At 43.5% G+C, this 12,161-nt stretch overlaps 1 protein-coding gene across 1 annotated transcript in view; it reads left to right on the top strand.

Annotated features, from left to right (window-relative positions):
* Nucleotides 1–12,161, top strand: part of RTN4IP1 (reticulon 4 interacting protein 1) — a 56,074-nt gene that overhangs the window by 41,495 nt on the left and 2,418 nt on the right. The window contains exon 8 of the mRNA XM_054557930.2: nt 3,080–3,172. Coding sequence (XP_054413905.1) covers nt 3,080–3,172 — 93 coding nt within the window. The remainder of the gene's footprint in view (nt 1–3,079; nt 3,173–12,161) is intronic.

The raw sequence follows: 12,161 nt of genomic DNA, 5'->3' as shown, positions 1-12,161 counted from the left end.
AGTTCAGCTGCTCAGGAGGCTGAGGCCAGAGGATGGTTTGAGTCTGGGAGACAGAGGGTGTGAGCCGTGATCGTGCCACTGTACTCCAGCCTGGGCAACAGAGGAAGACCTTGTCTCAAATTCTATTTTTTTAAATTAAGCAAAATACTTGAGACTCTGGAACAAGGCAGTAGAAAGTTCCTCAGTAGTAAAAAGGCTGTGAGTCGCTGTGTCAGTCCGACAACGCTGACCCACGTTTGTGAGATGACTGGCTTGATAGTTATCTTTAGCATTTTATTTATTCCATATATTAATTTGGGACCTTTTATGGGGATGAAACTTAGGACTTTGGTCTCTTGAATTCTGTGTACTAAGTAGTTAGAGGTCGTAACAAAGAGCTATGATGGAGGAGACCATGACTCAATTCTTATGAAATATTATGGGTAATAGAAATGAACAAACCAAGCCCTGCACTGTGGTGTTCTTTATTTTCATTTGATTCAGACAGTAGCCAGAAACAGTGTCCACAGGGTACTTTATGGTGGAGAAAGGGCTCTTAGCTGTCCTTTGTCTCTTCTTTCTCTTTCACAAAACCCAGATTTTCCAGTGCTTTAAAATGTAAGTTTAAGTTTTCTGTAAGATTTCAGTTTGTACTCTAGTGAGACCTCTTATAAGTTAACCTTCAGAGTTGTCCTCGGAGAGTAAAACAGGCACAGCTCTCTTCATTCTCTTTTCCTCCTACTTGCAAGATGATAGTGGTAATCTCATGTGAAAACCTTTTAAGTAGTTTTCAATGTCTTTCTGATTGTGCACGTAGTTAAACCCTCATTGTCATGCTTCTGATTCTCCTGCCTGCTTTGGTTTACTTTCTCTCCTATAGTGGCCTGGGTGGCGGGGGAAAAAACACAGACCTCTTGTAGCAGAATATAAAAATTCTGCTATTACAGACCAAAAGTTTCACTTTACAGAGCCACATGCTGTGAAGAGTTATAGATGTGGCAGATGTGACCATTTCTGTTCCTTCTTTAATACCCTAAACAATTACCAGAATGTTTTAATTGTAGTCTATGAAGCCAGACCTTAGGGAAAAGTATTTGAACATATCTTCTGTGATTGTCATTAACTGGATCCACAGTAAGCTGGGGACATTCTCAGTGCTTCTGGCATTTAGCCACATAATTCTTCAAACAGCTTTTTTCTTTTTCTTGTTTTGTAGAGACAGAGTCTTGCTATGTTGCCTAGGCTACTCTTGAACTCCTGGCCCCAAGCAATCCTCCCACCTCAGTCTCCCAAAGTGTTGGGATTATAGGTGTGAGCCAGTGTGCCTGGCCTCTTCTTTTTAAGTTAGTTGCATAAACCAGTGCATCTCAACATCTTTCATGCCATGACAGACATAGAAAATGATAGTATTTGAACAGCACATTGAGGCTGCCTTGGGTAATAGAGATGAACAAACCAAGCCCTGCTCCTCCAAGACCAGCCTATCTGGAGACTTCTACTAGCCCTGGCTTTGCCTGGCTATCCTGAGGGCTAAGGGGAGTCAATATCTCATCACACCAATTCTAGAGTAAGCTTGACTCTCTTTACATGTGTAGTCCTAGGGTAATTATTAATGATGAATCCTTTAACTCTCACAGGTTTTCTGGGTTAGACGATAATCTATAGGGTCACTCACACAGTAAGCCATCCTGGCACACCCAGTGGGAAGCTTTGCCTAGGCAACTGCTTAGTTTTTTCTTTCTTTCCACATTCTTAAACTGAATTGGTATTGTCTCAGTCTTTCCTCAATAAGCTTCACTTTCAGCACCGGACAAGTATGGATAGAATACTTTCTATGTGTGAGGCATTTTGTATACATTCTCATTTAATCCTTCCAACAATCCTGCAAGCTAGGTGATGGTACCACCATTCTACAGGAAATGGGCTGAAAGAGGTAGCCTGACAAAAATAACATAACTAAAAAAAACAACAAAACAAAATAATGCAACTAGTAAGTGCTGTTGTAGGGGGTTTCCATTGCATTTTTCAGCCTCACGCCATGGTAGTAGCTTATATCATACTGAGCGTAAGCTCAATGGCAAAGAAGTCTGAGCTCACCTCGCAGTTGTGGGTAGTTGTGGAGAGGGCAGCACTGTGGTACTGGCTGACCCTCTGTTACCTCACATTGCTCCATCTGATGAAGGTTTGGTTGGGCAGGTCATTGAGGTATCATGGAGAACCTTAGCTCATTTGCTGTTTCTGTAATGGCCTACCCTACCTTTGACATAAAGAATAACAAATACAGCCAGGCACAGTGGCTCACGCCTGTAATCCTAGCACTTTGGGAGGCTGAGGTGAGAGGATTGCTTGAGACCAGGAGTTCAAAACCAACCTGGGCAACATAGCAAGACCCTTTCTCAATTAAATAAACAAAGAATAACATTTATAAGTGGCAGTAGAGTGGTCATGAACCCTCTTGGTGTAAGATTTTTACTCAACTTCATTTGGAGGGTATTGCCCCGTAATAGATGAGATGGCTTTGTATTTGCCATAACCATAGGGAAAGATTCAGCCGTGATGTATAAGGAACTTTGCACTTTGTTTTCCCTTTAAAGCCACTTTATTCCTGTCAGAGCCAGAAAAAAAAATTGTGATTGGGCTTCTTGTCTAAGATCATATTTTGGTGACTTATTGTCCCCAAAACATTTTTGAATTTGGTGAAAACCTCTTTTCTAGTGCCTCTGGGCTTTATTCAAACCTTAGTAGGGAAAGCCTAGAGGTCTCAGCCCCTGATTCCTCATGGGGAGGAAACCCACTGTGGAAAACCATTTAGACGATCATTTTAAGGAAAGCTTTCCTGTGCTTACTTGTTCTTCAGTCACAGTTTAGAGAAGGAGACTGAGTGATACGGACATCTTTGTTCAGTTATTTATTTATTAAACATTTATGGAGCATCCATTCTCTGTCAGTCGTTGCGCCAAGGTGCTGTGCACACATTTCGTCGGCATGAAATGAGAAATCAGTTTGTTGTAGTCATCCAGAAAATGCTTTTCCCTAAATCTGCATTTAGTCAGATTTTATGTTTTTCTGTACTTGACATGTTTTGTTTTCTTCTTTTTAGCATTTCTGGAAAGGAGTCCATTATCGCTGGGCATTTTTCATGGCCAGTGGCCCATGTTTAGATGACATTGCAGAACTGGTGGATGCAGGAAAGGTACGTGCACCTGGAAACCTGGATTGGAAGCCTTTGTATTTCTAGAGCACCTCCTGTAGACCTGCCCACTGAGCCTCGTCAGTGGGGACTCTACAGAGGTAGCCTGCTCACCTGACCTTGTGCTGCCTTACATGGCCAAGTTTACATGCTATGTCTTTGGTTCTGTCTCCATGGGAGGCATAGACACACACTGCTCCACCTGCACAAGAGCTTCTCTCATCTAGTCAAACCGCCTTGGTTTAGTAGATGAAGAGGCAGGCCCAGGGAGGTTATAGGATTCCCCCAAAGACACTTGGTTAGATCATAGCACAACTGTGATCTACATTGGGCTGCTAATATTTTATCAGGTCCCCAGGTCTCCTGATTTCTAGGTGGGTATAATAAAATCAAGGGCAAATAAATAGTCCATCTGAGACAGTCAGTGGCCAGGGCTAGGGTGGGTGAGGATTGATGGGGATTTGGGTGAAGACAACTGGCTGGTGTACTCTGCCTACTAGTGTCTGTCCTGCCGTGGACTCTGTGGGAAAGGGACTGTTGCTTATCATCTGGTCATCCTTTTTTGGATGTCAAAAGGTCTTTCAGGGATTCTAGGGATTGAAAGCCTCCTCAGCTGCCGCCTGCTTATTTGGGTTTTTACATGGTCTAAACCACCCTGACATCCCATCTCTAGAGGAATAACCCAGAAGGTGGCATTCTGGTGCTGACATTTTTTATGTTATTGACAGATTATATGGACTTATAGGATGGAGAACTTTTAGAGGGTTGTGTGAGATCATAGATAGGGTGATTCTCATTTTACAGGTGAAAAAGCTGACTCACCAAGAAAAAGGGGCATGCTCAAACTTGCAGAAATGAAACCAAAACTCTTGTGCTTTTCCCTCTCCACCTTTCAGCTGTATTTGGGACTTCAGCATACATTGTCTTACCTTTGTCACTTTGCAGTGGGCAAGGACTGGAGTCAGAGCAGGCTAGCATTAGCATTGCGTGAACCACTCTGAGACACTTGGACAGAGCCCCTGGAGGTGGGCTTTCTTCTTCTGGCCCCTGCTCCTTGCTGGCATATTTCATCTTTCTGTTTCGATTTTGGAAAGGAATATTTTTGGGAACTAATGGCTGCTTTTTATGTATTTAAGGTTTTTCTTCTTTCACAGCCAAGGAACTATATAAGAAAGAGGATGGCCTGTTATTATTTCCCAAATATTTGGGTTCCAGGCTTCTGTGTCTTTTCGTGGACTTCTAAGTTTTGGTGTGTTCTGATAGGGACAGGGGCTCAGTGTTATTGTGACTGTGTAACTCCTTCTTTGTGGGGTTCTCCCACATCCCACAGGAATGCTTATTTTATTTCTAGGAAGAAGAGAATGAATTATCATCAAGTAAATGCTTCATGTGGTTGGAACCCCATTATTAGAGAGGTCTTTGTCCTCTAGAAGCCCACGATTGTGCTTGTCCTGGTATCTGCTCCAGGCTGTCCACATGCTTACCACTGCTCTTTTGTATTCAAAACATTGTGACTCTCTCTCTGCCTGGAAATTACTGTTTTCCCAACAGAGATGAGAGGTGACTTGTATATATCTACCTATTAAATTTGGCAGATAACTGGTAATGGCTAAAATAGGACATGATAAACAACAACAAAAAAAGATGTCCTTGAAGTATTCTCCAAGGAGGTTGAATGAGCAAATGTGCCTTGTGCTTTGATTCTCCTCTCCTGCACAGGCTGTTTGGGCTTGGGAGTCATTTCTGGCAATGAGGGGTTCTGGGACTGTGAAGTTGGTATGTGGCACTGGATGCCTTGATGAGGCCAGCTCTCTTGTCGTGTCCTTGCTTCTGTGTGGATGTGAGAGGTCATTGCCTTTTTATCCTGGGAAATTGGAAAGAATGACACAGCAGATCTTACTTATATGTTGTGTGGTTGGTAGAGATTTGTTAAATTGGAGGAGGACATTTAAATTCTTCCAAGCTTTGGCTGAGCGCTTCCTGATTCTCATTAGCAGGTAACTGTATCCCATCTCTACTAAAAATAAAAAAAATAAAATAAAATTAAAAAACTAAAAAAAAAAAAAAAAAAAAAAAAAAAAAAAAAAAAAAGAAAAGCTACAGTTGTTTTTTGATGGTGAAGAGCTGTGAAACAACAGAGCCAACTCTTTTAAAATACTTGAACTTTGAAAAAATACATTCATAAGGTTCAAAAACCCTAAAAATGGAAAAAGTTATTTCAAGAAATCTTCTTTTGACTGCTATATCTCAGTCACTGAAATTCTGCTTGTCAGATGCAACCAATATTACTAGTTTCTTGGGTATTCCAAAGATACTCTATCAAAACAGGAAAAATAATTTTTTTCCTCTCTCTCTCTCTCTCTCTCTTCTCTCCTAACAAAATGGATAATATACTGTGCTGCAACCTGCTTTTTTTTTTAACAGCATATGTTCAACTTTGTTTTATGTCAGGATATAAAAGCTTTCTCATTCCTTTTTTGTTAACAGCTACATAGTATTTGTATGGGTGTACCATAATTTGTTTAATTTCAGTCTTTTGCAAATAATGCTTCAGTGGATAACCCAATATTTATGTTTAGTACCTAATTGTATATATAACCATTTCTGTTCATGGAAATGGAATTGCTGAGTCAAAAGAGATATGCATTTATAATTTTGATAGTTTTTTTTTTTTTTTTTTTGAGACAGAGTCTTGCTCTGTCGCGGAGGCTGGAGTGCAGTGGTGTGATCTCGGCTCACTGCAACCTCCGCCTCCCGGGTACAAGCGATTCTCCTGCCTCAGCCTCCTGAGTAGCTGGGATTACAGGTGCCCACCATCACACCTGGCTAATTTTTGTATTTTTAGTGGAGATGGGGTTTTGCCCTGTCGGCTAGACTGGTCTTGAACTCCTGACCTCAAATGATCCACCTGCCTTGGCCTCCCAAAGTGCTGGGATTACAGGCATGAGCCACCGCACTCAGCCTTTGATAGATATTAAAATAGACAGCTTTTGAAAATCTAGTATATATATTTAGTGTCTGGAATTTATCTTGTGGCCTACCTTCTAGGCCCCTTCTCTCTTTACTTACCATTATCTTACCCTCTGAACCATTTTACTTCATTAGAGACTTGTTTTTAAGAATGTGAAGGTCTGGTTACCTGTCACTTGTGATTTAAACTATCTTTTTTTTTGAGACGGAGTCTTGCTCTGTCGCCCAGGCTGGAGTGCTGTGGTGCGATCTCAGCTCACTGCAAGCTCCGCCTCCTGGGTTCACACCATTTTCCTGCCTCAGCCTCCCAAGCAGCTGGGACTACAGGCGCCCGCCACCACGCCTGGCTAATTTTTTGTATTTTTAGTAGAGACGGGGTTTCACCGTGTTAGCCAGGATGGTTTTAATCTCCTGACCTCATGATCCGCCCACTTCAGCCTCCCAAAGTGTTGGGATTACAGGCGTGAGCCACCGCGCCCGGCCTAAACTATCTTAATATCTGAGCTGGGTGTGGTGGCTCATGCCTGTGATCCCAGCTACTTAAAAGTTTGAGGTGGGAGGATCGCTTGGGCCCAGGAGTTCAAGACCAGCCTGGGCAACATAGGGCAATCCCATCTCAAGGAAAAAAAAAAAAAGAATCTGGATTAATGAGTATTACTGATAGAGTCTAAATTCTGTTTGTTAGCCCTGCATACCCCAGTAAAAATGGAGAAGCCACCGAGTTAATATCCACAATAATGAGCACTCTCTGTCAATCTGTTAATAGCATTTTCCTTCTACCTTCTTTATGAACACCAACCCTACCTTTGCTTTCTCCCAGTGCAGCACTCAGTAAATGTTTTGGTTTCCTGCCTTTAATGTGCTCACTATTGTCAGGCTCAAAAGTGAAGAGGAGCTGAAATTTCCTAAATATGTGGGGACCTCACAGTCTGTTTTTCCTGGAGATCCAGTCTTAGGCATTGTTTTCACATGACTGTCATCGCGAAGCCTTATTGCATGTCGTAGGACTCCCTATTCATCCTATCTGGGCACAATTTCAGTTTGAATTTTAACTTACCTAGTATTTTCATTATATCTTAGATAAAGTGGTTGGCAAACTACAGCCTGTGGGCCACATTCAATCTGAGGCCTGTTTTTGCGCATCCTCTGAGCCAAGAATGGTTTTTACTTTTTTTTTTTTTTTTTTTTTTGAGATGGAGTCTTGCTCTGTCACCAGGCTGGAGTGCAGTGGCACGATCTCGGCTCACTGCAACCTCCGCCTCCTGGATTCAAGCAATTCTTCTGCCTCAGCCTCCTGAGTAGCTGGGACTACAGGCGCCCGCCACCATGCCCGGCTAATTTTTTGCATTTTTAGTAGAGACAGGGTTTCACCATGTTGGCCAGGCTGGTCTCAATCTCTTGACCTCGTGATCCACCCACCTTGGCCTCCCAAAGTGCTGGGATTACAGGTGTGAGCCACCATGCCCAGCTGGTTTTTATATTTTTAAAGATTTGTTAAAAAAAAAAAGAAGAAGAAGAACTTAGACCATGTGAAGCCTGTGAAGCCTAAGACATTCACTATTTAGGCCTTTACAGAAAAAGTTTGCCGATCCTTATCTTAAACTAGTAGTTAAATGTTTTTTAACTGAAACCCAGTCAGGCCAAGCTCCAGTTTACAGAATAGGCAGAGGAGGAGCTGCTTTGCTGGTGAAGTGGTGGCAGGGAGTGACCTCCCCGACAGATGTTCTTTCCCCGCAGCTGCTCCACACAGCCAAGGAGCCCTGGGCTCTTGGACACTAGTTTGCAAACTGCTGTTCTGGGCATTCTCAAAAAGAATGGTTTATAATTATCCCCTTAAGCGTAATGGGTTGGTACTGACGTGCCTTGTGCCTACAGTTTATTGGCATTTTCTCCTAAGCACAAAAAACAGTTCCTGTTTTCATACTATTTAACACACTTACTTTTTGGTGGGGGGAGATATAGCAAAAATTATATTCAGGTCACGCATATGCCATTGAATAGCATACTCACAGACTGCAAAGAGGAAAGCTTTGCACTTGTCTAGTTTACTGTCTTCATCCCTTTATCCCTCATCCTGCGGTGATGTCACATTTGAAGGGACAGACGCCCTAAGAAATTAAATGATGTGCTCAAGGTCACATAGGCAGGGCCCAGGTCTCTTGACCCTTAGGACAGTTCCTTCTACAGTCCTCATTGTTTTCTGCTTAAATAATCATCCAGACATTGTTACCTAGAGTTTGAATTCTTGGTATTTTACTCTATCATCTTGTATTTCTCAGTATCTTGCAGGACTGAGAGGAGGTGGTGGTGAGGCAGTCTTCAGATGATGCCTGCTGCTAAGAAGGACTGTGTAACTGTGTTTTGAAGGAAAATATTTATACATATTTGCTTCGATATGCATGTATTAGTTTCCTATTGCAGTAACAAATCACTGTGAATGTGGTGGCTTAAGACAGCACTAATTTATTATCTTATAATAATAAGATTTTGGTCAGAAGTCCAAATATGTGGGCAGGGCTGCATTCCTCCTGGAAGCAGGCTACAGGGGAGGATCTGTTTCCTTGCCTTCTCCAGCTTCTAGAGGCTGTACCTCCCTTGACTCGTGGCTACATCACTCCAACCTCTGCTTCTGTTCATCTTTGACCTCTAACCCTCCTGCCTTCCTCTTATAAGGACCCTGAGATTACACTGGGCCCACTTGGATAATCCAGGATAATCTCTGCATCTCAGGATCCTTAACTTAATCACATCAGCAAAGTCCTTTTGCCACGTAAGGTGCCATATTCACACATTTTGGGAATTAGGATGTGAACATCTTTGGGGGCCATTATTCTGCCTACCACAATGCATAAAATACCTCAAAAGGATATGAGAGCAACTAGAAATCTTGGTTGCTCCTGAGGTGGGAAACTAGATGGCTAGAAATCAAGTATGGGAGGAAGATCTTTTTCTCTTTTTTGAGACAGGGTCTCACTTTGTCACCCAGGCTGGAGTGAAGTGGTGTGATCTCACCTCGCTGCAGCCTTGACCTCCTGGGCTCAAGTGATCCTCCCACCTCAGCCCCCCATGTAGCACTATCCAGCACTACCTCTTGGACAGGTATGCCCCTGACCAGCTAAATTTTTTGTATTTTTTGTAGATACAAGATTTTGCCATGTTGCCCAGGCTGGTCTTGAACTCCTGAGCTCAAGCAATCTGCCTGCCTGGGCCTCCCAAAGTGCTAAGATTAGAGGTGTGAGCCACTGCACACGGCCAGAAAGATATTTTTGAATGTTTATTTATACATGTATATTCTTCATATAATTAGTGAGCCTTCTGATGTTAGGAGTGTAATGTTCACAGGTATATTCAAAATCTTAGATGCCAGCCAAGCATCTTGGTTGAACAGTGATATAGATTTCTCAGTTGATTTATTTTAGCCAGCATCAGAATAGTTCCTATGCACCATATTTGACTTCAATTCAGAACACTTACTGAAGGCCCGCTAGCACTTACTTGACCCAGTAGATGGTGGAGAAATGTGTTGGTCACACTCAGTTACCTTTCAAGCAGCCTGTCCTCTAGAACTTTGTGCAGTGATAGAAATGTTCTCTGTCTGCAGTATTCATTTGGTGGCCACTAAGCCACTGAGCACTTGAAATATAGCAAATGCAACTTGAGAGACTGACTTTTTCATTTTATTTACTTACTTTTGATTAACATAAATAGTCACGTGTCTAGAGGCTACCATATTGGACACTGCAGCTTTTGAGAAAAATATAATGAGTTCTGAGGTAGGTGATTTCCCAGGTCTGTCTTGAATAGCTGGGCCCTCGTTTAGCAACGAAGTACATTCTAAACCTTAAGTTCCTTATTGCCACTGGATTTTGCTCCATAGAAAGAATGTAATGATTAGGGACTGAATCCCTAGGACCACTGGAAGAGGGCTGCCTTGCCTGATGTGACAAGTGTCTCATGGATCCCATGGCCTCAATGCTTCTGAGGTTTTTCTGATGCTACTGAAATTGTTTCTATGAGGAATTTTATATGGGGTTTCTCCTCTCACCTTCTGGCTGTTGGAAGTGCATTTTTTAGGGGTACCTAGGGGACAAGTCCTTGATGCTTTCCCAAATGGCACATTTACTCCCTTGGAGAGTTCCCCCGTCTGCCATCACCCCCCTGTCTCTCCCCATCTTCCAGTTTTGAGTTTGCCATCTGGAGCAGGAAGTTTCCAAGAAACAGCAACTGAGAGCAAAATTCACCTCTTCCTTTTGTCTTCTTTTTATCTAAAGGTAGACTGAGTTTAAGTCCCTTTCTTCCCCTTTACCCCAACCCAGGAAATACTGAACCTCTCACAAAGGTCAGGGGCATACCTGTCCGGGAGGTAGTGCTGGAACTGCGGTCCTGGTGCCTGTCCACAGGTGTGTGGATTTGGACTTAGACCAGGAGCCCTTAGGTCTTCCTTGGTGTTTGTCACCTGTCAGTGTCCCCTCACACACCTCACCCTCTGAGATCTGCAGCCTCTGTGCCTGGTGGAAGAAGAGGCCAAGGGTTTAGGAAAAGAAGTGGAACAGACTGTGACTTCCCAGATTACATCCATCCCATGCAGTAATGACATTAGGAGTCCTGGGTCCTTGTTTTGGCTCTGCTATTGACAGCTCTGACCTTGCACTTACCACTCAATCATTTGCACTTCAGTTTCCTAATCTATCAAAAGAGGCCCACTCGGATATGTTAGCTCTACTGTTTTGTGATTCTCACTGGGAAAACGGGAATTGAGGGAAAACCTCTGCCTGCTGCCATGGCTGCCTAGACAGTGTCCTTCTCCACCAGCAGCTTCATGCTTTTGCAGTAGTGAGAGGTTTTCTGTACCGTCTTCCCCTCAAGCGTTAGAGAGGGTTTTTGCCTTAGCAGGAAGGAGGACTTGCCTAGCGGCTTGTAAGCAGCAATATTCCAAGGCCACATCCAGAGAGGTTAAGGTTCCCATCGTCCCTACGTTCTCACAGAAGTGATGTCAGGCAGCAGGTGCCAAATCTTGGGGCTTGGCTTGGTTCAGCCTTTGTATCAGGGGTGCGAGGCACAATCAGCACCCCACACGTGAATCCAAGACTGAATGAGGGCTGCTGCTGTGAGCGTCCCTGGCCGGCCGTGAGCCTTGTGTGTCTGCGCAGTGGGAAGCATGGTGTTGAGCCTGCCCGCTTTATAACAGGGCTCCCTGTGCCAGGTGGACTATAGTAGCGTCATCACATAAACATCCCTACTTCACTGTGAGTAACCTTTCTTTCCCCCCTCTGGATTTTAACTCTGATCCCTTTGTCCTTAACAAACAAGTATTCTAGGTCTAATGTGAGGCTGTACATAGACACTGTCTCATTATCCAGTTAATCTCTGTTTGCTGTCATGGATTCAGCCAGCAATGGCATTTGCCTGCCTTCAATTTGAAACCTTTTTTTCCATTGTCACTTACGGGAATTGCTGAATGACTCATTATGCCATGGTCAGCCCTCTCGGGTTATTTGCCACAATAGGCCTGACCAGCCAGATTAAAGTGGGCAGTAACTGTAAGCTGCCTGTGTCATCAGTTCAGGGTCTGTGTCCCCAGTCAGAGCTCTAAATTGAACATTGAGTTCAGCCTGTTTTGGTTTAGTGCCTTAGGAGGCAGACACTTTGTCAGTCTGTGGAATGGATGGGTATGTGCACGGTACAAGTTAGGGATTCCAAGAATAAGGCAAAGGGCTGGGTGAGTCCCACTTTAGGGTGCATGCAGATCACTGGGGAAGCATTGTTTCTGCCCCACCCCTACAGGTTCTGATGTAGTTGTTCTAACAGGAGGCCTTGGACTCTGCATTTTAGGCATGCATTCAGGGGATTCCTTTTCCAGGTAAACAGCATCCTGAAAACAGCGTCCCAGGGGCTTTGGAGGAGTGATAGGTTTAGGTTTCATGTGGGACATACAGGAAACAACTGGTTTTTTTTTTTTTTTGGAGACAGAGTCTCGCTCTGTTGCCCAGGCTGGAGTGCAGTGGCGCGATGTCAGTTCACT

This window comes from Pongo abelii, chromosome 5 (assembly GCF_028885655.2).
Source record: "Pongo abelii isolate AG06213 chromosome 5, NHGRI_mPonAbe1-v2.0_pri, whole genome shotgun sequence".
NCBI classification, from domain to species: Eukaryota; Metazoa; Chordata; class Mammalia; order Primates; family Hominidae; genus Pongo; species Pongo abelii.
The sequence above is the reverse complement of the archived record's forward strand: the minus strand, read 5'-3'. Positions and strand labels throughout refer to the sequence as shown.